The following is a 23,353-nucleotide window of genomic DNA, read 5'->3' on the forward strand; positions in this document are numbered from 1 at the left end:
CTTGCTGCATAATTAAGTCACATGTGGAGGCTTTAGCTTAGAAAATAAGCTATGCTTTATCCTTCCTTTTTTTTCCTTTTTAATTTAATCTTAAATGATAAAATTAAATCAAAAAATGGAAAAAAAATGTTATGGGCTTGGTCTTGGTCGTGGGGGGCCCATTATATTATGGAAATGATGTTTGAACCATGAAAACTTGGCCCCATTTGGAAAAAATACATTTTTGAGCAATGTTGGTTTCATGCATTTTCCCAAAATTTAGCCAACTTCAACAAGGTGTAAATCCTTCAATTTTTGTCATATGAAGGAGTTCTTGCACTTTTTGGAAACCTCAAAGAGTCCTCTAACCAATGTCTTTGGTCTCATGTCAAAATGATTTTTGATGCTCCTTGTGTGTCCTTTTGAAAAAAGTGTCTTTTTGTTGACTTTGAAAATGACCTTTAATGTCTTTGGTCATATTTTTCAAATGGTGAATGCAATGACCATGGGATCAATTGAATTTGAAAGATAATTGAATTTCCTTCAAAATGAGATTTGGTTTGAATTTTTTGGATGAAGGATGAGAGAGTTATGATCAGTCAAAGTTGAGTTGACTTTTCAGGCAAAAACCCTAATTTTGAATCTTAGGGTTTTGTTGATTTTTGATCTTTCCTTGATGAATTATGATCATCCAATGATCAAATGATGAATCCTTTGACAAAATATGGACTTTGACAAAAAATTTCATTTTTGACTGTCTGTTGACTTTTTTGGTCAAACGGGTCGTCTGTTGACTGTTTGAGCTGCTGACGGTGCGTTTGAGTGAATTGAAGTTTGAAAATTCGTATGATGGTACTTTGAGATATATGGATGTGTATGAAATCCATTTGAGCTCTCAAAACTTGTTTCTCCTGTAAAAACAAGAAAACCCTAGTCAGGGACTGTTTATGTAGGAGACAGTTAAGCGTACCTAATTTTTGTGCAGTGTTGAGTCTCTGCTAATCGCGTGATATTCAGAAGACTTCTAGAACAAAAATCTTGGAATTTTGAATTGTGAAAGATTGATTTGATTGATGGTACAAAACACTGAGAATTGTACTGCCCGCAGTTTGGCTGTCAACTGACCGTTCAGGTATTGACGTAGCAGTTAGAGTGAAAAATCAACAGTCAAAGTTAATTTTCTTTTTTGTTGTTTTTGTTTTTTTGTTTTATGTGAAAGATTAAAGTTTATTTACATGACTTGTTAAAAAAACACAGACATAATAAATAACTAATATTTACTGTTACCAGTACAGTCTGAGTTTCCTGATTCTGCGCCTGCAAAAAGATTTTAACTCTGTACCAATTGTGTCAGTACTATTTATCTGTAAATAAATAAATAGCATGTGTGAAGTAATAAACAGTATTTGGCGTTTGCGTAAGAATAAATTCAACTGCAAGCCAAATTACTGTATAAGAAAAATTCTAAAAACTAAGTATTTCATATGTCAGGATATTTGTTGAAATAAAAATCCATGATTATATGAGACTCTTAATTTTCAGATTGGAGTTTTCTTGAAAAAAGATGCGGGCAAATTTTGGGGTATAACAGATACCTTAGGAACTAGGAATAGAGTGGCCATGAGGGACAGAAGACGTATGTCTGATTGATCCGATCATGTATCCACGGACAGAGCTTGGTTGAAAGAGGCAATATCGTATGATTGCGCCTACTTTCAATCCTCTGTTGGCTTTTTGACCAACCATATACTAGATCCTACCTGTGAGAGGGGTTGGGAATTTTGTTTTGCAGGAAAACATGCCTCCATCCTACCCTAAGCCATTCAGACTATCTATCATAATCAACGTCGAACCTCTGAATCTACAGGTTTGACCTTATGTGACTTTTGCAAAGGTTATCTATCAGAATCAACGTCGAACCTCTGAATCTAGAGGGTTTGACCGTCTTTGACTTATGCACAAGCTATTTATTCAGAAAGCAACGTCGAACCTCTGAATCTGGAGGATTCGATCATATCTTATTGACCATGAGAAGTTATTATCACAAGAGGCCTTGATCCTTGATCCTGTTTCCTACTGCATTTGCATCATCATTAACATTTTTGCATTCATGCATATGCATCCATGGTTACCAAGACTCTTACATTCCTCTCCATCAGATCAGTCAAGACGATTCCTCCACACCGATATCTGACAAGAGCTCACAAAAGAAGAATCATGGAGAACTATGAACAAGATCAAGCTGCCATTAGAGAAGAGATGGATCAAATGAAAGGTAAGGTTGATGCAATCCTGGAAGCCCTCCAAGCCTTAAGAAATGAGAGAGTTCATGTTGCGCAAGAGATTCCTGTTGCTGCTAATCAAGCTGCTGCTAGTCGACCTGATGTCATTCCACCTTCTACTAATCCACTTGAGTTCCAACCAAGGACTAATGCTACTCTTGGAATGCCATTTAGCTTCATGACTGTTGATACTCTTGGAGCTTCAAACCAAGGAGGACCTATGCCTGTATCTTCTGGAGTGCCAACTATGACTGGGCATGCTTGCCCATTTCCTACTCCACCTCCTCATACAGAGATTCCTTATCCTGCTTTTTGTAGTCCTCAGTTTGCTAATCCAGAAATGCATCCAATTCCAACTGTTGAAAGAGCTCAACCCGTTGAGAGATTTGCTGAGAGGTATCAAATTCTTGAGGAGAGGATTCGAGCTATTGAAGGTTTTAGTGCCTATGGAATGGATGTCGAAGAGATGTGTCTAGTTCCTAATCTGGTTATTCCGCCCAAGTTCAAGACTCCCGACTTTCTGAAGTATAAAGGTTTAAGCTGTCCAAAGAGCCATATCATCATGTACTGTCGTAAGATGGCTTCTCACATCCATAATGACTCATTGCTCATCCATTGCTTTCAAGATAGCTTGTCTGGGGCATCTTTGAACTGGTATATGAATCTGGAGCGTAATAGGATCCGATCCTGGAAGGACTTGTCTGATGCCTTTCTCAAGCAATATCAATACAACATTGACATGGCACCGACTAGGTTGCAACTGCAAAATCAGGTGCAAAGGACCAATGAGACATTCAAAGAATATGCCCAAAGGTGGAGAGAAATGGCTGCTCAGGTTAATCCACCACTTTCTGAATCCGAACTAGTTGATATGTTCATGAATACTATTCAGGGGCACTATTACGAAAGGATGGTGGGTAGTGTTTCTTCTGGCTTCTCCGATCTAGTCAGGATTGGTGAAAGAATTGAGAATGGCTTGAAAATTGGTAAGATCCAGAATCCCGCCAATGTTGCTGCTGCTAATCAAAATGGGTACAAGAAGCCTCAGGGTAATTTCATCAAGAAGAAAGAAGGCGAGACTAGTGCTGTTTCTACTCAAGATCGAGCTCCTTGCTATCAAGTGAACGCCACCGCTCCTCAAGCTTATGTGGCGCCCGTTGGTCAACAACCTTGGGTCCCTTATCAACAATATGTTCAACAACAACAACAAGGTTATCAACAAAGACAAGGTCAACAGAGGCAGAATAGGCCAAAAAGGGTGTATGATCGTGTACCAATGTCTTATAGCCAACTTCTCGCTACGTTGCTCGACCTCAAACTGGTTCAATTGGCGGAAGCTAGGCCTCCTCCTGATCCCCTCCCTCCAAATTACAAGATTAATGCCAAGTGTGAATTCCACTCAGGAGGATCTGGTCACACTACTGAAGAGTGCATAGTTCTAAAAGACAAAGTTCAGGATCTGCTTGACACAAAAGAGATTACGTTTGCACCTGTGGCACCTAATGTGATCAACAATCCCATGCCACCTCACAATGGAGCTTCCACCAGTGGACCATGAAGACTTTATGTTTGTCAGAGAACATTTCATTTGCATTAGAATAAGGCCAAGCTTGCCATTGTATAGATTTCTTTAGTATTTTCAATTGTATTACTTTTGTTGTTATTAAGTACTTCTCATTGTAAGAAATTCATTCTGTTTGAATAAATAAAAATAATGTAATATACATGTTTTTGTCAAATCATTTCATTTTTGTCATTATGTTCATTGATATTCAACTCATCTGTCTTAAGCAACTAAAAAGGAGAATGATGAAAAATCAAAAACACATGAACTACTAAGTGTATGCTTTTGGAACAAAGATCCTGCTGACGATGTACAGACATTGTTTTAATTCCTAAACACCGGAGTTATAAGGGAGTGAAACCTTCGTAAACCCCTTTGAGCCTAAGGAGTAGTAATTTCTTTTCAAAAAATAACAAAACCCTCAATCTTAACCAGGGGCAGGGTAGTCTTCAGTTAGTGCGACCGAGTGCTCAACTTTCAGGTATTCCATCAGAGGATCAATCATATTCCATCTCTCACAACAAAGGAAAAAGGGCACAATCCACAATGGATGCCTCTTAGTCACCAAGAAGAAGGCAGTCACAACCTTTTTATCAAGTCAATCACAAAAGTTATACAACTTGTTCCCGAACGAGACAAAAAAGAAGGAAAAGAAAAGTATTGAATCATGATCAAAAAGAAAGAAACAATAGCCCGCTAAGTCAAAAAAAAAGGAAAAGAAGCTTTGAAGCAAATGACTTAGGCAAAAAATTAGGGCATATCCCGCTGGACAACGAAAACCAAGATCAAAAGAAACTTTTGTCCAGGCAAAATTTAGGGAAAGCAAAAGGCAAAAGCAAAAGAAATCCTCCAAGGGACAAGTTGTTGTGACCATCAACGAAAGCACCAAAGGGTGACTGCCACTTCCATCAAAGCCATAAAGGATCCCCATCAACCACAATCCTTCCTGAAAGGCGAATACTCGTGTTGAACTAGCTGAACGTAGGACTGGAGAACATCACGAAGAAGGGGTGGGTTAAGTAGAACTTGAGCCTTTATCCTTTGTTTCTTAAACCGTGAACCCGGCCACGTTACAACCCCCAAAAGTCCTAATTGAAGCAGGGTTCGTTCTGAAAGCATACCAACTGTAAAAATCATGTCAAAACTGACTCCTAATGTTGCTTGTCACTTGTGTTAATATCAGTACAACATTTTGACAAATAAAAACTTTTCTTTTGAGATTAACATGTGCATCGCATTCTCATTATCCTTTTCAAAATAGAATCGTCTCTAGTCTGAAAGTAAGTACTTGATACCAAGGAAAGTTCAACATTAAAATTTCATCAAGTAATCTTACAAAGGCAAAGGTTGGTCATCCACCAAGCAAATACCTGAAGCATCCATCTGGTGGAATGGTTCATTTCAATCTGGGGCATTCATCCCATGATCAACACTGGGGCAGACCATTACAAATCTCCATGATTCAAGCTTTATCAAAGTTCTATCTCAAAAGATCATACAAGCTGGGGCAAGATAGAAAGAAGTCATCTTCAATCAAGCGTCAGATATCGAGGTAAGTGTCGAGGAGTCAAGCCAAACACCTCCACCGATTCTATCCTTCAAGCAACGAACTTTCCACAAAGGCATTCTCCATTCGTCCTTCATATCTTGGAAACAATCATTACACTCATAATCATACAATCAGCATGCATATCATTACATTAGCATATCTCCCTTAATGATCCAATCATCAATAAAGCAGGGGCATCCACCCTCACCTGGAATCGCAAACAGAGTTTCAGAACTCCACCTAATCTATTCCATACAAAGCAGAAACCCTAATCAATCAGTACACTGCATATATAATCCATAGCATTGCATCTCCAGAAGTGCACAAATAAATCATACATTGCATATGAAGCATAAGCCAAGTTACTCATCAGATGAGGTCCCTACAAAGCATTCAATTTATATTCCACTAGATCACTCAGAGTTACCATTGTGGTGTCATCTCCCAAAGTCAATCATGTTCATCTTTCTTCAACCCAGAGTTGATGTTTTAGTGTTCAACCCAGAGTTGATTTTCCTTTCATCTTGTAACCCCGAGTTAATTATATTTTCCCCACTCACCCAGAGTTGACGGTTATCTTTTTTCATTTCCCTCTCACCCAGAGTTGACGGATATTCCTTATTGATTTCTTCTTTTTCCCACTCAACCCAGAGTTGACGGTTATCTTTTACTCAATCCAGAATTGATTCCTTTTCCCACTTGACCCAGAGTCGACGGTTATCTTTTATCTTTTCCCACTCAACCCAGAGTTGACGGTTATCTTCTTTCTTCCCCACTCAACCCATAGTTGACGGTTATCCTGTTTCAATCCAGAGTTGATCTTTTACTTCTTAACCCAGAGTTGACAATCATCTTTCATTCAATCCAGAATTGATTCATTTTCCCACTCAACCCAGAGTTGACGGTTATCCGTTGTCCCTTCCCACTCAACCCAGAGTTGACGGTCATCCTTCCTTATTTCCCTCTCAACCCAGAGTTGACGATTATCTCCTGTCTTTCCCACTCGACCCAGAGTTGACGGTTATGTCTAATTATTCATCTTTCCTCTTTCAACCCAGAGTTGAATTACCTTCTCTCAACCCAGAGTTGATGTCTACCCATTGTCTTCAACTCAGAGTTGATTTTCTTTTCTTCTTCTTCAACCCAGAGTTGATACCCATATCTTGTCCCATTAATACCGAGTTCCATTTCCGTTCTCAATCCAGAATTGATGTTTACCTCTTATTCAACCCCGAGTTGACTTCCCTTTATTCTTCAACCCTGAGTTGACTCGCTTTTCTTCTTCAACCCAAAGTTGAGTTCTATTTCATTTCTAACCTAGAGTTAATTGGTCCAATCCATAATTGATACTTTCTTTCTCAGTGGAATTGACACCATCTTTTCCCCAGTGGATCCTATATCTCATCAGGCAAATTTTCAGGTTCTCTTGATATTTAATCTTCTTCTACCTCGAAGGATCAAAAGGCTAGCGCCAATCTCGCCTTCAGGTTTAAGATGATTAAATAGGGGCAGCTGTTGCACCCCAAAATTTGCCCTCCTAATTCTATTTCTAATTGGCTTATGGCTCTGACATCATGTGCATCTTAGGTCATCAATAAAACCATGCATTTCATTGTACACATAATTAAAGGATCAAGAACCAAGGGTTTATTTCTCTATGATTGCATTCATCAAGAACCAGGTTTACTTCACTATTCATTTATTAATCGAGGGATCTTTCTTATGGAACTTGGATATAATTATTTGGTTCACTGTTTGAGTACAATATTCATTTGGATAAAAATGTTGAGTTTCTTATGTTGCTTGCTTAAGGAACGATTTATTTTGGGCCATAGTTTGGAAAAAGAATTATTCAAATTTTATTTGAATGTGAAGAGAAAAGCCCACATTATATTTCAAGCTCAAAATATTCATGAAGATTATACAAGCAACATTACACAGAATCCGAGGACCAAATGCCTATTCTCGAGTACCTAATTATGCATTTATTTGAAGGTCCATCTATGAATCACAAGTCAACATATTCAAGGAGTATTCAACTACAAAGTGAAATTACTTTAACAACAAAAGCCTTGTATCTATTTCTTTGAACTTGCAGCAAATATCTCCTAGACCTACATCCTTAAGCCCCGTTTCTTTCTTCTTCACCAAGTAATTCCATCCATGGCCCTCTTCATGATGTTGCCCCCACATATTACACTATGCTTCCTATTACAAAGCCTCCAAATATGCCAAGGCAGGCCTCTTTGATACTTGCAGCACATATGTTCTGGACCTCCATATATTCACTACCAGCCCTGCATACAAAACATCCATAGCATACAAAACCAGAAAAAAATCAGTTTCAAAATACATTATTAATCCAAATAACCAGCATGTCCTAACAGTCCAAACACCGTCCATTCATACACAAGACATAACTCAAAACCATGCCATATCAGTTCCAAACATTAACAGTGATCAAATATTCATTCATACAGTCAAGAAATGGTCAGCTATTCAAATGCAAGGTGTTCATTCGATGCAGCCAATTCACGTTCAAGAAATTGATCATCCAAAGACATCATGTCACAATACAGCCATCCACAATTCAATCGTAGTTCAACAATACATCTATACGCAGTTCAGTACCAAAAATAGAAAATAACCAATTTCTAGCAGCTTGGAACCATTTCAAACTCTCATTAACTTAACTAATTCTAACCAATCATTTTCTAACCACCTGCCAGCTCATCAAACAGTTTCTAACTAACAACTAACTGATTCAGTAACAGATTTTCCTAACAGCCAACCACATAACAGTTTTTCAAAACTATCCTAACTACCTCCAGAAAACCAGTTACAAGCCGAAACAGAATTATAACCAAGTCTAACTAACCTGCAATTTCTTCTAACTGCCATAACAACTTTCCAAACATCTAACTAACTCACTCAACTTCCCTAACAGAATTTCTCAACCACCTATAACTTCTAACCAATCCTCAAACACCTAACAGATTGTAGAAACCAATAGAAGGCAAGAAAAAATCAGAACAGAACTAACCTTCACTGCTATAAAAGAGAACTTCTTCCACCACTTCAGCCTCTCCTCCATTTTTCGATTCATTCATCTCTCAACCATTTTTCTCGCCTTCTTCACAATCATCATCTCAGAACCTCCCTTCATCACTCTGCTTCACAACCTTCAGAACTCCATTGAAACACATCTTCAATTCACCTTCACATCATCTTCAATTCACCTTGCATCTCCTTCATCCTTCACGATCTGTAATCTCTGCTTCACTGATAATCGAATCACCATCTTCATCTTCAGTTTGGCAACAATCTTCAATATTCATTCAGGCTTCGACACTATCAACACGTCAACAAGGATATCATCATCGCCTGATACTCAAAGAAACAAGGACTCAGAACACGAGAAGAAGAAGAATAAGGAATACGAAGAGTGAAGCTATCAAAATTTTACCTGAAGAAACATCATCTTCTCCACCTATCGTGTTCAATTTTGCACCATACAAATCGATTCAGAAGCATCTCCGGAATTCTTCAAATAACACCAATCCGTACTTCAGGTAACTTTCGCGTCTCACTGCGTATTTGCCTAATCTTGCTTTGCCCTGAGTCGAATTGCACAACGGAGCTCCGTTAAACTCCAATTCCTCTGTTGAATCTCGATAGAGTGTTGAACCGTAGAGATTGAGAGCCAAGTTGATTTAGGATCTTGATTTGGAGAAATGAAGGCGCGGACGGTGGCGTTTTTGAGCTTTGATCGGCTAGTGAAATTTATCGCCGCTGCCGTCGCCGTCGGAGAGAAAAGAGAGTGAAAATCAGAAGAGGAATCTGGAACGTCATATAAACCCTATCCCCTTTTCATTTCATTTTTATTATTATTAATGTTATTAATCTGATTAATTGATATAATTGGAATATAACATAAGGTTTAATTTCCTATTAATTGATTTAATTGACATTAGTTAAATAAAATCTGAATTAACGGATGAATCAAAGCTAGTTCTGTGGGCCTGTAACGAAATTGTTCTCTGCACCCCTTGAGGCCCATGAGCCATCTTTTGGCAACAAAAATCTGTAAACAAACTTCCTCTGGGCCTGATTCTATTCGCACCCCTATTTGGCCCATGCTGTACCGTTCTTGGCAGGCTAGGTAACAACAAAAATAACTCTTCCGGGCCTCCCTGTTTGGGCCTGCGCCCTGTTGCTCCTTACACACTGCAATTCAGGATTGCACCCCCCTGTTTCCTTTTTTTGAATTGATTCTTTTGTGTTTTAAGTAGATTTTTTGTCATTTCTTTTAGACAATAATAATACTAATTTTTCTCCTATATTTTTAGACATTAGTACTAATTTTTGGCATATAAAAATAATCACCAAAAAAATATTAGTTTAGGATATTATTGTAATTCTTTTGCTTGATTAGAATTCTTGTTTTTGTCATATAAAAATCATAGAAATAATAGTATTTTAATTCGATTTTTGTACTATATTTTGCATCTTTTGCTTCCATGCTTTGTACTATGTTTCAAGTCATCTTTAAATCATTTTGTACTATTTTGTATCATTTGTTTACATTGATTCTTTTGACTTATAATGTTGTGACTTCACTTGTATGTTTCCTTTAAGATTTAGGACCTATAATCTTCATAATATTAGGCTTAGTCTTTTCCCTTAAAATCCTAAAACTTAGGTATAATCATAACATTAGGCTAGTTATTCATTTTAGGCTAGTTTTCTTTTCCTTTTTTCTTTTCAACTTTAAAACATTTAATAAAGGAAGAGGCGAATCACACTTCACTAAAAGTGGGAGAGAAATGAGTGGGATTTATTCCCTAATCTGTTTCTCAATCACTTAGTGGGAGAGAAATGAGTGGGATTCATTCCCTAATCTGTTTCTCGATCACTATGTAGAGAAATGAGTGGGATTCATTCCCTAATCTGTTTCTCGATTGCTATGTAGAGAAATGAGTGGGATTCATTCCCTAATCTGTTTCTCGATCATTATGTAGAGAAATGAGTGGGATTCATTCCCTAATCTGTTTCTCTACCATTTTATGTGATTCTACTCGCAGATTAATTCCCCTTAAAAATCACCAATCAAAAACATCTAAAACACTTAATAAAGGCTCAGACCTAAACAAAGTAATGAAGTGGTGCGGAACCTTGTATTGGGTTTTGTTCATCATGGAATTACACCTAAAAGACACAAACCAATTTTCTCTCTTCTCTCTCTTGCCTCCGAGGCATTCCTTCTCTTGCCTTCAGGGCATTCTTTCTCCTTAAGAGCACGTTACTTCCGCTCCATTCCCAGCTTAAGACTCCAGAGGTCGAGCAGCGGAGTGTGAATGTAACTGTTCAACTAAAAAACACAAAAACAAACAAAAACTAAAGAGCCGAACTACGGCGCTCTGATTCCTGAAAAGGATACGTAGGCATTAGGTCGCGGGGCCTAAGCGAGCACAACTATTTATAAACCTTATTTTTCCCCGTGTTTCTTTTCTTTCATTTGCATGCATTCCCTTAGCATTAAGCTTTAGATTTATAGTACACACCATTTAGATAGTAACAAACATAGGTGGATACCATCGAGTACGATGGGCGCGAGGGGTGCTAGTACCTTCCCCTTGCGTAACCGACTCCCGTACCCTATCTCTGGTCGAAAGACCTCGTTCTTATTCATCTTAGGTTTTCTGATATTCCTTTCCCTCTTTGGGATAAATATATTGGTGGCGACTCTGTTCATTTTCGCGAGCGTGCGACAACCATATATATGAATTCCACAATTTGAAGTATAAGGAGAACAACAAGAACATCTATTGAAATCAAACACAGTGATGCTCCATTTTGAAAACTTCTCCCAACAAGTTAGTAAACTAATTGAAAAAGTGGAACCAAAGGGCCATTGCTGGAATATGTTCAGGAAATGTTCAACAACAAATGATAGATAGGCTACCTCTTGGTAGCAAGACATTGATATTCTTTGAAAGCCACACATCATCCTCATAAATTTATTCTTGACAGTATTTGATTCAAACAACACAATAAGTGTTGAATTCAATCTAACCAAAATCTCTTGAGCATAACCATAAAATACTATATCAGCAATCAAAAACTCACTTACAACACTACCAATTAAGCAATAATGATAGATGAAACCATGATAAAAGTTTTGAAGTAAGGCAGCTCCCTTGAAGGCTATATCAGTACCATTAATAAAATTCAATATAAGGACAAGTACCTTCTCTGTAGTGTTATTGGCAGTGGAGTTCAACAAAACCGGGCCGTCACAACCCTTATATGCTAACCCACTGTGAGTTGATGCAACAACAAATAACTTAGAAATTCCATTTCTTATCCCATCTACAAGAGCAATCTTGTTTCTCAAGGAACTTTCTTTAATACTGCAAACATCTCTTTTTTCAAAATCGAATATGATTTTGCAGATGATCTCCAACAGTTCTAATATGTGTTTCGCCGATTCCGTGACACAATTGCGAGCAATATTTCCATGTTTGTCCGTTATTCTTCTTAATATTGGCATGGATTCCATCTTCACATGATATCGGTTCACCGCGTCCTCAGCCTGACTTCGTATATGACTCGGTATAACAAAATCAGCCTCATCGCCATTTTCATTTCCTATCATAGCAAATGACATGAAACATGCTGATAAAAGCTGCATGTAACCGAAAACTCCGTAAATTATCTCAAGATGAGTACCCTTTAGACCAGCAATATCACCAGGCCAACATCTCAAAGGACCAACCTCTGCACCAAGAACGTGAAGAGTTGATGAGGGGCACTTAGCTAAATTTGTGAGACTACCAGCATGAGAAAATAAACGAGCTCCAACACTATCGCCAACTAAAGATTGCAATTTTGGTGCAATATCATTCATTTTGGTAGTTAGGTAATCAGAAAACCTTCTCCCGTAGTCAGGTAGGTCCATCACCTTTTGAGCAAACTGATGGACATTTATCAAGTGCACAGGGGACAATTCTTGACCCATGGCGACTTTTGCTGCTTCTACAATCACCTTTGCCTTATCTTCATCTCCAACTAAGTCAGTTAAGTCTTCAATATTGTCTTGGATAGTAGAAGAGTCCATTTCAATTTTTGTACAGTCTTTGAGATTTAACACAGTTTCTAGTGGTTCACTAAGAGGAACTTCCCCTTGTGACTAGTAGGGTCAGAATCTGTTTGTGTGATAGGTATGTTCTTCAAAGGCAAATGCTTATTTCTATGCTTACCGATTCCAATAGGAACGTTCCAAATTTCTCCCCCAGCTATCCAATACCTATGACAATTTTTGCAGAAGTGCCTTGGTTGGTTAACATTGTAATTGTTGAAATAGCAAAACTTTGTGTCCAAACAATTGCAGCGAGGACAGTGGAGAACCTTGTTTGGCTTCTTGAAAGCTTTCCCTTGATTGTCAATATATCTGTTGGCAGTCTTCTGTTCATAAGTACTATGAACTAATTCGGTCCCCGGTTTCGAAGTGCCGATTTCGTACATGTTTGGAATAGCATTAACATCTTCGTATGGATAAGCTTGATTGTTAGAAATTTCATTCAAAGAAACACTAACATCAGCATTAGTTGATTCTTCAGGTCCATTCTCCTCGTCTTCCTTCTCCATGTAATGTTGAATTGGTTGTTTTGACCAACATGAAAGGAATGGTGGTGATGATCGAATGTCGATCTGATCAGAAGGTTTGGGTGGAACCACAAGGTCAGCGTCACCGTGAAATAGTGATTGATACACGGTTCTTCGAATCCTCTTCAAAATGATGGAATCAGGCTATGATCGGGGATGGGTTATTTTTGTTGCATCGTGGGATTTCACGCTCGTCTTTGAAAAGGTTGGATCTGGAGGTTTTGGTGGAATTGAAAAGTATGCATCATCCTGAAACCTATTTCCGTTGAAAGGAGCCTTGGCCATGAGCACTGGTGAAGAATCAAAGACTGATGTAAATTGAGTTGTGTGATCGGAGCTTGACGGTGTGTTCGTTAATGAGGGCTTTTGAAGGACATCCTGAAATTAGGTTTTTCATCTATAGAGTGTGGTTTTTGTGATGATTCATTTGTGAGATTGCTATAGTCAGAAGAAACATTGTCTAAACCAATGAAGATTAAATGAAACCCATCTTTTGATTTATCCCTAATTACAAATTTGTCAATAACGTGTTCCTCTCCCTTATCTTTTTCAAGCAAAGAACTAGCTGCTATAGGCTCCACAGATTCTTCTTCAATATTCTCCTCAACAGATTTCGAGATTGGATCTATGGACTCCATTAATTCATATGGTGGTTCCTCTTCTTCATCATTCAGCGGTAAAATGGGTCTCTACTCCGGCTTGAAACGCCATAATAATGATGTTGTAAATGTATCTCAACTATATCTGCGATGAACACGAGACCACCATATCCACCATTTGAAAGCAGAACCTCTCAATGCTCCAACAGCTTTCAAAACCTTCAATGACTCTGGTGTTTCACACTCTTTGAAAAATTTATTAAAACAAAGAATCCACCAATAGGTATCTTCTTTCCCATCAAACAATAATATTGTCATGAATTTAAGCGGAAGTGAGATAGAAAATGAGAGCACCAATTGATAGGAAGCAATTCCTACCAAAATTATAAACTAGGGTTCTACTAGAAAAGGGGAATAACACTAAAATAACTTAATAAAATAAAAGAGAAAATAAACTTTGATTTCATTTGATTGATTTTTTCAATGTCTCATAGAGACTACATATATAATAGTGACAATAGACAATAAACCTAAAAGCCCAATTACAAAAGGAGCCCAATAACACTTAAATAAAATACTTACTAATTTAATATTCTAACTTAAATTAATCTCTCATTCATTTATTTAAGTGCAATTTCACTCTCTATCAGGTCGGATCTTATAAGCTGGTTGGAATAGTGAAGATTAAGTATAATATGCTGATCATATGTCATCATCAAGAATTATTAGATAATTGATATCACCTCTCTTAGACAATTCTCATATATAACTTTAAAAAAAAAAGCTATCAACACCAAAAGTTATTTAACTTATGGAGTTATCATCTTCAAAAGTTGTTTAACAAGTGTCATCATCAAAACCAATAGACCGTTGTACGTGCACAACACATAGATCCACAAATCGTACCATCAAAGGGATTCTTTAATCAACAAACGCAAGTTACAAGGTTATGTAACCTTGACATTAACAACATTCATGATACATTTCTAACCCTAAAAATATTTGCCACCTTTGATAGCTACTGGCTTTATCATTTAAGTGTTTGCATGTACGACCACCATCGTCGAGCCAAAGCATCAGATACCAATCATACTAGAGTTTCTCATGAGATTTCAATTAACACCTTCATCAAGCTATCGTCTGAAGTAGGGATGGCAAAACGAGCCGCCCGCCCTGTCTTAAGCCCGCTAAAAAATAAGCGGGGCGGGCATGCCCGCCAAGTGAAATGGGCATAAAAATCATGCCCGCCCCGCCAAGATGGCGGGCGGCGGGCTTGCCCGCCTATTTTTATTTATTTATTTTTTTCATTTTTTAATAGATTAATAGTTTTTTTTTACCTTTTAATTAAATTTTTCACTTATTATTTAAAACAATTTTTTATAAAAGCAACTTTTTAACAAATTTTACTTAAAAAAATATTACATATATTTACAAATAAATATATAAAATAAACCATCAACAATTGAAATTACTAAAATTAATTAAAAAAGAGAGAATTTTAGAGGAGGGCGGGCTTTGGCTGGCGGCGGGCATTGGCGGGGAGGGCTATGGCGGGCGGCGGGTTTTGGCGGGGCGGACTTTGGCGAGCGGCGGGCCTAAAATCCCAACCCAACCCACCATATTTTGGCGGGTGCGCAGGCCGGCCCGACCGGCCACGGCTCGTTTTGCCACCCCTAGTCTGAAGGGCCGCCATCATCAATTGTTAATCTGAGTTTATTTTTAGAACAAATCTAATGCATACAAAATATCACAATAATTACTAGTATACATATGAAAAAAAAACATTTAAAATAAAAGTTCATGATTATTAAGGGAACTTATATACACACAAATATTTTAAAATATAATTTATAAAATTAGAGATGTTACACGTTTTTATTTAATTATCAAAGTTATATATTTTAATTTCATAAAAGAAGATAATATATCAAAAATAAATATTAGGATACATGGGATAATAATTATACGAGTGGAGACTCATTTTGATCCCTCATAAAAGTTACACAATTTAAATAAGTCCTTCACAATAAAATGGATCCGATTTAATCCCTTATAAATTTATAAGGACCATATTAGTCAAATTGTTTTTTTATTAAAAACTACATCTTACGTCTTTACCACTAGACCAATGTACATTCTTGATAAGTAATTTTCACAATTTCTAGTGATTTTAAACAATTCTAAATTTAAAACAAAAAATATAAAATTTGTATCAATAAGGTCTTGAACCCAAGTCCCTTCAGATTAGATGACAGACAATTTACTACAATAGAAATTGATTTTCTATTTGTAAATGATAGTCATTTTACTAACAATAGAAATTGATTTGTCTCGTTGTTATTGATAGTTACTTTACTAACTGTAGAAATTGATTTGTCTTGTTGTAAAGGATAATCACTTTATTAGTAATAGAAATTGATTTGTCTAACCGTAAATGATAGTCACTTTACTAACAATATAAATTGATTTGTTTAGTTGTAAATGATAATCTCTATATTTACAATAGAAATTTATTTGTCTATTTGTAAATGATAGTCACTTTTACTAACAATAGAAATTGATTTGTCTAGTTGTAAATGATAGTCGCTTTACTAACAATAGAAATTGATTTGTCTAATGGTACATTATAAGCACTTTATTAAAAATATAAATTGGTTTGCCTTGTTGTAAATAATAGTCAATTTCCTAACTATAGAAATTGATTTTTCTAGTTGTAAATGATAGTCACTTTATTAATAATAGAAATTGATTTATCTAGTTCTAAAGTGAATATCATTTAACCTGAAGGGACTCGGATATGAGACCTCATAAGTAAAAAGTTATGTACAAAATTTGTTCATATTAGTAAAAATCATGGAAATTACTTGTTAAGAATGAACATTGGCCTAATGGTAAAGAAACAAAAATGTCTTTTAAAGATCGAGTTCGATTTTTTATAAGAAATAATTTTGGCTTTTTTTTAATATTATTAATTCATAATTGCTTAAAAATAAAATTAAAAATAAAAATCAATTTATCATTTAAAAATAAAAAATAAAATACAACGTGACAGTCCAGTCATTGTTTAAAAATATGAAGAAAAAAAACGATTTAAAAATATAAAAAAACCGAGCAAAATGACTAATATGATCCAGTTAAATTTTGTTAAGAATTAAGTTGAGTCTATTTTTTTTGAGGGACTAGTTTGATTTTGTAAGATTTGTGAGGGAAAAAATAGATCTTCACTCTAATTATATTGAATTAATATATTAGTTTAAATCAAATGAATGTAAGTTGTGAGCTAATATTTATATATATTTATATATTAAAATTAAAAAGTTAGTTATTTTTTTAAAAAGTAACAAAAATAAATATTTAATTATCTGTACGTTTGTTGTTTAGTTTTGTTATAAGTATAATTGAATGGATTACAGAATCTAGGAAGTAGAAATGCGTTTGGCATCCCCAACAAACCTATTTCGATCTTAGCCGGCCATTCTTTTCATATTGTACAAAATAACTATTCCATCAATTACTTATTATAAGTAATTATAAATAAAATTATATAAAAAAATGTGTGTTATTTCTACACTAATGATAAAAAACAAATTTGTATTTTTCAATAATTTTATTTATGTGAAAAGCTAACGAGTATTTCGAAAGTAGTAAGAGTTTAAAAATACAAGTATCAACGAGAAAAGTGCAACAAGTATTGAATTTTTTTGAATATAGAGAGAAACTAATTGAGGTATGTATGGTGAAGAATTTGTTGAAATGAGGACCTACCCAACCCACTACCACCCTCCTTAAACATTCATCACCAAACCCTTTTAATCTCTTTCTCTATACATTGTTATTGTGGACCTATCACTGCTTATATTTCAACTACCAAAGATTTGTTCTGTGCACAAATTATTCTCATATCAATATATTCAATTTCTTTTACACAAAAGATTCTTCAGATTTGGGTCTTTGTATCTAGACTTGTTGTATCTTTTTCATTAATTTGTCCCCCATTATTCTTGCCATTTTTGTTAATCTCATTTTCCAGGTGTCACAAAACCTGATATCAGGTTTTGGTGCCCCACATTTCTTCACCTTCCTATGAAAGACTTCATAGGACCCCTTTACCACAAAGACTCAACCTTTCTTTCAATGCCACCTGTTTAGTGCTTACCCTATTGTTTTTTATCTGTTTTGAAAAGCAACCAATAAAAAGAGGTAGACCAATTTCTCAAAGATTTATTATTATTCTTTTTCTTTTTAAAAGCAGCAATAATATTAAGGCTTTTGATGTCGTTGGGATAATATAGATTGATTGGTTAACGAAAAGAGTTTCCAAAAGTTTTAAGTTGAAATTTCACTAAATATTGTTATAAAATTCAGAAATAAAATATAATCTTAATATAAATTTATAAGTGGGAGACAATTATCATTTTATAAGTCCGTTTTGTTAGAATAATTTAAGTTTAATTTACATTTTAAAAAGACATCAGAGTTTATCTTAAATTTATTAGGCCATTTATTATTACATTATTCCGCTATAAGTTCATCAATTATTTATATCAATGTTCCAGATATTCATTCTTAAGTGTAAGAAAATGTGTTAAAAAGTTTCACGATAAAAAAAAAAGATATGAGTTTAAAATATGTTTATAAGCTAAAGTAATCTCGATTTTGTAAAATTGAGCTATTCCAACCCAATTCTTAAAATGGTGTTTCAAGCTTTCAAGTAATGGCAATTTCCACCCGAATTCGTAGGTTGGTTTGTCAACCTTATTAATTCTGTTCAAACCTATGTGAGGGAGACCCACCATTGTTTTTTTCTTGTGGGGGTCTCTTTGAATTAATTAAAAAATATTGCATTTTTTAAAAGGTGTTTGTTTGCCGAAACCAAATTAGCTTCACAATTTTGTGCTGTTTCATTTCTTTTGATTATCTTAAATAACAAATAAAGTGATTGCCTTAAGTTCCACATTAGGTCTTGGAGGCTTTCTTATCTCATATACCAAATTCAAGTTTGACCCGTAAAAGATTTCCAACCTATTTTATTCTTAACTTGCATCTCCTTTTTCTTGTTTTTAAACTCTCCTTTTCTTCACCAAGTTTTGTTGTCTTTGAAAACATTCTTCAGCAATCACTTTTGGGTTGGTTTACTTTGTGAAATTCATACAAGGATGTCTCTGTTGAAGAAGAGTCTGAGTTCAAGAGTTGAGAATGTTGAAGAGAGCAAGGAGGAGTTATCATTGTTGGACTTGCCTGAGCTGACCTTAGAATGCATACTTGAAAAGCTGCCTCCTTCATCACTCTGTCAAATGGCTGGTGTGTGCCATTCCTTGAGAGACAAGTGTGTGAGTGATTACTTTTGGGAGAGGCACATGAAGAATAAATGGGGTGGAGTTATTGGACAAGCTGCTTATAGGGAATGGAAATGGTATGTTGCTTCGAAAAGGGGTGTTAAGGAGTTTAAACATGGCACACAAACACAAAGAGGCTTCTTGATGAGTTATTTCTCTATTCTTTGGCCTTTTCAGTGGATGAAATTAAAGGTTGATGATGGAATTGATAGCTGCAAGATGAGGAGTTCTTTGGTTGTTGATTCTGTTATGAATTGGTATCTTGCTATTGAGACTGGCAGCTTCTGGTTTCCTGCTCAAGTCTATAACCGTGAGGTATGAATGAAAACCCTTTGATCATTTTCCTAAGGAAATAATATTTTGACAACAAACTAGTTCAAATATGTGGTTAACATATATCGATGTTTATGTTGTAGAACGGTCATGTTGGATTCATGTTGTCTTGCTATGATGCTCAAGTTAGCTATGATTCGCAAACCGATACCTTTCAAGCAAGGTAAATTTGACATGTTCACATTGGTTATAGATTTGAGTACCAAACAGATTTGAAGAATTTTTAAATCAAGATATAGGAAGAAAGAAAATGAAATTTAGATGTTGATTGATTGGTTAATACAGGTATTTTCATTTAGATGTTGATGGATTGGTTATTACAGGTATCCTGCACATGGAAGAAGAGGAGATGCTACAGAGTGTGGCATTCCATGGAAGAGATTAAGAGCACCTCCTGTTGAAACTTGTTCACATGATCTTCATATCTCTGATTGTTTAAATAATTTGCATCCTGGTGATCACATAGAGATTCAGTGGAGGAGAAATAAAGAATATCCTTATGGTCTGTTCCTTTTCCCATATTCATATATTCTTCTAAGCTTAATCTCTAATACCATTTTCATTAATAAACCTTTGATATTTTCTGGCAGGTTGGTGGTATGGTGTTGTAGGTCACTTGGAGTCATGCGATGGGAATGAAAATCATTGCCGATGTCATATTAGTGGTAAATTAATCAATGTTAATTTCTTTCATATGTTACTGGATAAATAAGAGTTTTTGGGTTCCAACTGATTTCTAGTTAAACAGCAGTGTTAAATTTTTTGAGAGAGAATTTGCTATCTATTAAGATCTTTCCCACTTCGAAGGATTAATATCTGCAGTTACATGCAGAGGATATTCGGTTTATGTCTAAAATATAAGTTATAACTATATTTATATATAGTTTATACAAAAGTGGTTGCTAAAAGAAAGAAATTGCCTAGAAATTTTGATGATAGAGTGGTGATTATTTTAGTATGCTGATTTGTTGTTTAATATTTTAAATGGAAAAGTTATGCAATCAATCATTATTTTTATATTGGGAAGATTATAAAGTGAAAAAATTGACATGTATATGTATATCTAAATGTGGACCACTTGTTATGCTATTTGGATGGTCCATAAAACATTTCATGATCAGTATGTATGTCATCATTTCTACCAACACAGTGAATATATTCATATCATGGCCAATCTATGTTCATGAGCTCAATTTTACTAAAGTTTTAACAGTAAACAAAATCAGGTTTTTCTTAAGATTCAATCATAGCTAATATGATGATAAATGTGATGAATGCAGACACAGTGGTGCTAGAGTTCAGGCATTACACTCCTGGTTCAAGATGGAGACAGACTAGTATCAATAGAAAAGATCATAGAGAGGAAGGAAATGAGGTTGATGGATTTTATGGGGGAATAAGAAAGATTGAGAGTGAGAATGAAATTTCCATTTGGAAACTAATGTGGCCATCTCAAGTCATGGATTAGTATTAGCATGATTTTGTTACACAAGCAGAAGCATTCAAGGGAATCATATATATTTAGGCCAATCTATTCTGATTTTCTTTTCATCATAAAATTTGTATATTTTCCTGATTTCTATTCATGTAAATTACTCCACAGTTATGCACAAAAAATGTACAAAATATGTTTTTTTACCTCAAAATGGCGTCATTCCTTATATATAGGGGAGAGGAATAAAGACTTCGCTATCTTTCAACTGTGGAATGCGGAGAACCGTTGAATGTGTTTGATATGTAGATCCTCTACAGTGAGGTACATGATAGTCGAGTGGTCAGGAGAAGATTCTAGAAGTGCAACTGGATAGCCAGTTGATGTATTTCGGTCCAGAGTGACCAATCTCATGGTGGTCGGATTGAGGGGATATGGCTGAGCCATAACAGTTTTCCTCCAAACCCTTGTGCTTGAATATCAAGGATCTTTCCATATAAACTTGACAGGGGATTATGTTCTAGATCTTGCTAGAAAAACAATTTTGGTTGGCAGGTAATTGAATTTTTAGATTGGAGGCAGAATGTTACATCATTGGAGATTTAAGTGTTATGGTTGGCATATCTGCATCAACAATTATTTTCTTCCTATGATAGAACAATCACTTCTCATGTGATGTAACTAGAAGATTTGAATATAAGGCAAGAATTTCTAGTGACATATATTGACATGTGTGTTGTGTTTAGATGGTTGGTATTAGTTTGACTTGTGGAAGTTGGGAGGAGATCTTTCTCCGACTCCACTTAAGAAAAATATGAGACAACTATTAATTGTGTAACAATACAAGTTTTTTTAAGCCTCTTAAAAATTAGAAGGAGCATCCATTTTGGCTATAGGTTGGGTATTCACTAAGAGTGGGATCTAATGTCATGAATTAGGGCAGTGCACCGCTGAAGCAAATTAGTGCTAGATTTGCGTATTCACTAAGAGTGGGATCTAATGTCATGAATTAGGGCAGTGCACCGCTGAAGCAAATTAGTGCTAGATTTGCTCAAGTTGATGTGAATAAGGATTTGTTCATAGAATACGGGAAATAAATTAGAAATTGATTTGTTTTCATTAAATGTAATTATTTAGTATAATTACCCGTATATCCTTGTAACCTCTATATATACAAGAATTATTGACATGGTATCAATTAGGGTAAAGCGAAGAATTATTGACATGGTATCAATAGGTTTTCGATCAAACCTATGAGTTTTAAGTTAATCTTGGTTTTATCCGGCGGCACCCCATTAGGTCTCTCTTGAAATCATCTCGGTAGATCTCGATTCTCGGTAATCTCTTTCTAGCTTACGATTGGTGATCATTGGTGCTTACAATCGTTTCTCAGATCCGTTCTTGGAAGTGCTCAAGGGTTGAAATTTCTTTGTTCGTGCGTGTTTGCAAATCATGTTCAGTTTGGTCGTGTTCACTGTTCTCGTATCGGTTTGATTTGTCTATTTTATTCCCTTCATTTCCTGAAACTGATTTGAAATAGAACTCCCAACCTCCAACTCCGATAAATCGTCGTTCCATAGCTCTATCTTTGATAACGAGAATTGATGCTTCTCCGTTTCAGTGTCGTGACTCGCATTAATTAATTAATGTTATTAGTTTAGTTGGTTCCTAGTTGAGAACCTTACCTAGTTAGGTTACGTGCAACACCTGTTCACGCTTTTTTGGGTCGTTCTCAAGTTCTCTACTATTCACGTGTCTTGTTTTAGTTGTTCTGAAGTTATATAAATTACTGGAAATATTTTTCTATGGCTTCCGAAACACAAAGAGATCATATTTGTGTTCCTTTTATCAGAAAGAATTATCTTGCTTAGGAATTTCAGTTCTCAATGCATGTTAAAGGAAAGAAATTATGGAGTCTATTAGACGGTGTCTCTGAGGCACTGGCAGAAAAAGCTGTTTTAGAAAAGTGGGAATATAAAGATACTCAAGTTGTCACTTCTCAGTTGTATTAATCCTCAAATGATTAATAATTTGCGCTCCTTTTCCGTTGCTAAAGAAATGTGGGACTATTTGAAGCTTATTTATAATTAGGACAATGCAGCTAAGCAATTTCAGTTAGAATTAGAGATAGCTTATTACAAGTAAGGTACATTGTCTATTCAAGAATATTATTATGGTTTTTTTTAATCTGTGGACAGAACACTCTTCTATTATACATGCTGATGTTCCTAATATTTCCGTCGTTGCTGTTCAAGAGGTCTATAACACAAGTAGGCGTGATCAATTTCTCATTAAGCTTCGCCCAAAATTTGAGGTTGCTAGAGGAGCTTTGCTGAATAGGAATCATGTTCCTTCCTCGGATACTTGTGTTGGAAAACTCCTTAGGGGGGAACAATGTCTCCTTACTCAAGACACCATGTCTCATGATGCTATCACATATGAGCCTGTGACGGTTGCATATGCTTCTCAGAGTAGAGGAAAGGGTCGTGATATGCGAAAGTCCAATGGTTTTCTTACAAACAATTTGGACATTTCTCGCAACTGCAGTAAGAAGTTTTGCAACTATTGCAAACAATAGGGTCATATCATCTCTACTCTCCAACACGTTCTC

The 23,353-nt window shown here is 35.7% G+C and overlaps 2 protein-coding genes and 1 long non-coding RNA gene across 3 annotated transcripts; 1 reads left to right on the top strand and 2 right to left on the bottom strand.

The window, feature by feature from the left end:
- Positions 1–7,244: 7,244 nt before the first annotated feature.
- Positions 7,245–9,211, bottom strand: LOC131656828 (uncharacterized). The gene is made up of 3 exons (XR_009300315.1): positions 8,841–9,211; positions 8,418–8,758; positions 7,245–7,671 (listed from the first exon to the last, which is right to left on the bottom strand). It is a non-coding gene; the product is annotated as an uncharacterized LOC131656828 (long non-coding RNA).
- Positions 9,212–12,532: 3,321 nt separating this feature from the next.
- On the bottom strand, positions 12,533–13,024 carry LOC131659237 (cyclic dof factor 3-like). The gene has a single exon (XM_058928451.1). It carries the CDS (start codon positions 13,022–13,024, stop codon positions 12,533–12,535), a length of 492 nt encoding a protein of 163 aa, XP_058784434.1.
- Positions 13,025–18,242: 5,218 nt separating this feature from the next.
- LOC131662534 (F-box protein At2g26850) lies at positions 18,243–21,460 on the top strand. Its single transcript, XM_058932352.1, has 5 exons — positions 18,243–19,292; positions 19,394–19,473; positions 19,634–19,812; positions 19,901–19,975; positions 20,591–21,460. The coding sequence occupies exons 1-5, from the start codon at positions 18,798–18,800 to the stop codon at positions 20,776–20,778; spliced, it is 1,017 nt and encodes a 338-aa protein (XP_058788335.1). The 5' UTR covers positions 18,243–18,797; the 3' UTR covers positions 20,779–21,460.
- The last annotated feature ends 1,893 nt before the right edge of the window (positions 21,461–23,353 follow it).

This window comes from Vicia villosa, linkage group LG3 (genome assembly GCF_029867415.1).
Source record: "Vicia villosa cultivar HV-30 ecotype Madison, WI linkage group LG3, Vvil1.0, whole genome shotgun sequence".
NCBI classification, from domain to species: Eukaryota; Viridiplantae; Streptophyta; class Magnoliopsida; order Fabales; family Fabaceae; genus Vicia; species Vicia villosa.

Coding starts and splice junctions, on each gene's coding strand:
- LOC131662534 (XM_058932352.1), top strand. CDS start 18,798: ATGTCTCTGTTGAAGAAGAGTCTGAGTTCAAGAGTTGAGAATGTTGAA. Junction 19,474..19,633: donor ACCGATACCTTTCAAGCAAG/GTAAATTTGACA, acceptor TGGTTATTACAG/GTATCCTGCACATGGAAGAA. Junction 19,813..19,900: donor AAATAAAGAATATCCTTATG/GTCTGTTCCTTT, acceptor ATTTTCTGGCAG/GTTGGTGGTATGGTGTTGTA.
- LOC131659237 (XM_058928451.1), bottom strand. CDS start 13,024: ATGGAGAAGGAAGACGAGGAGAATGGACCTGAAGAATCAACTAATGCT.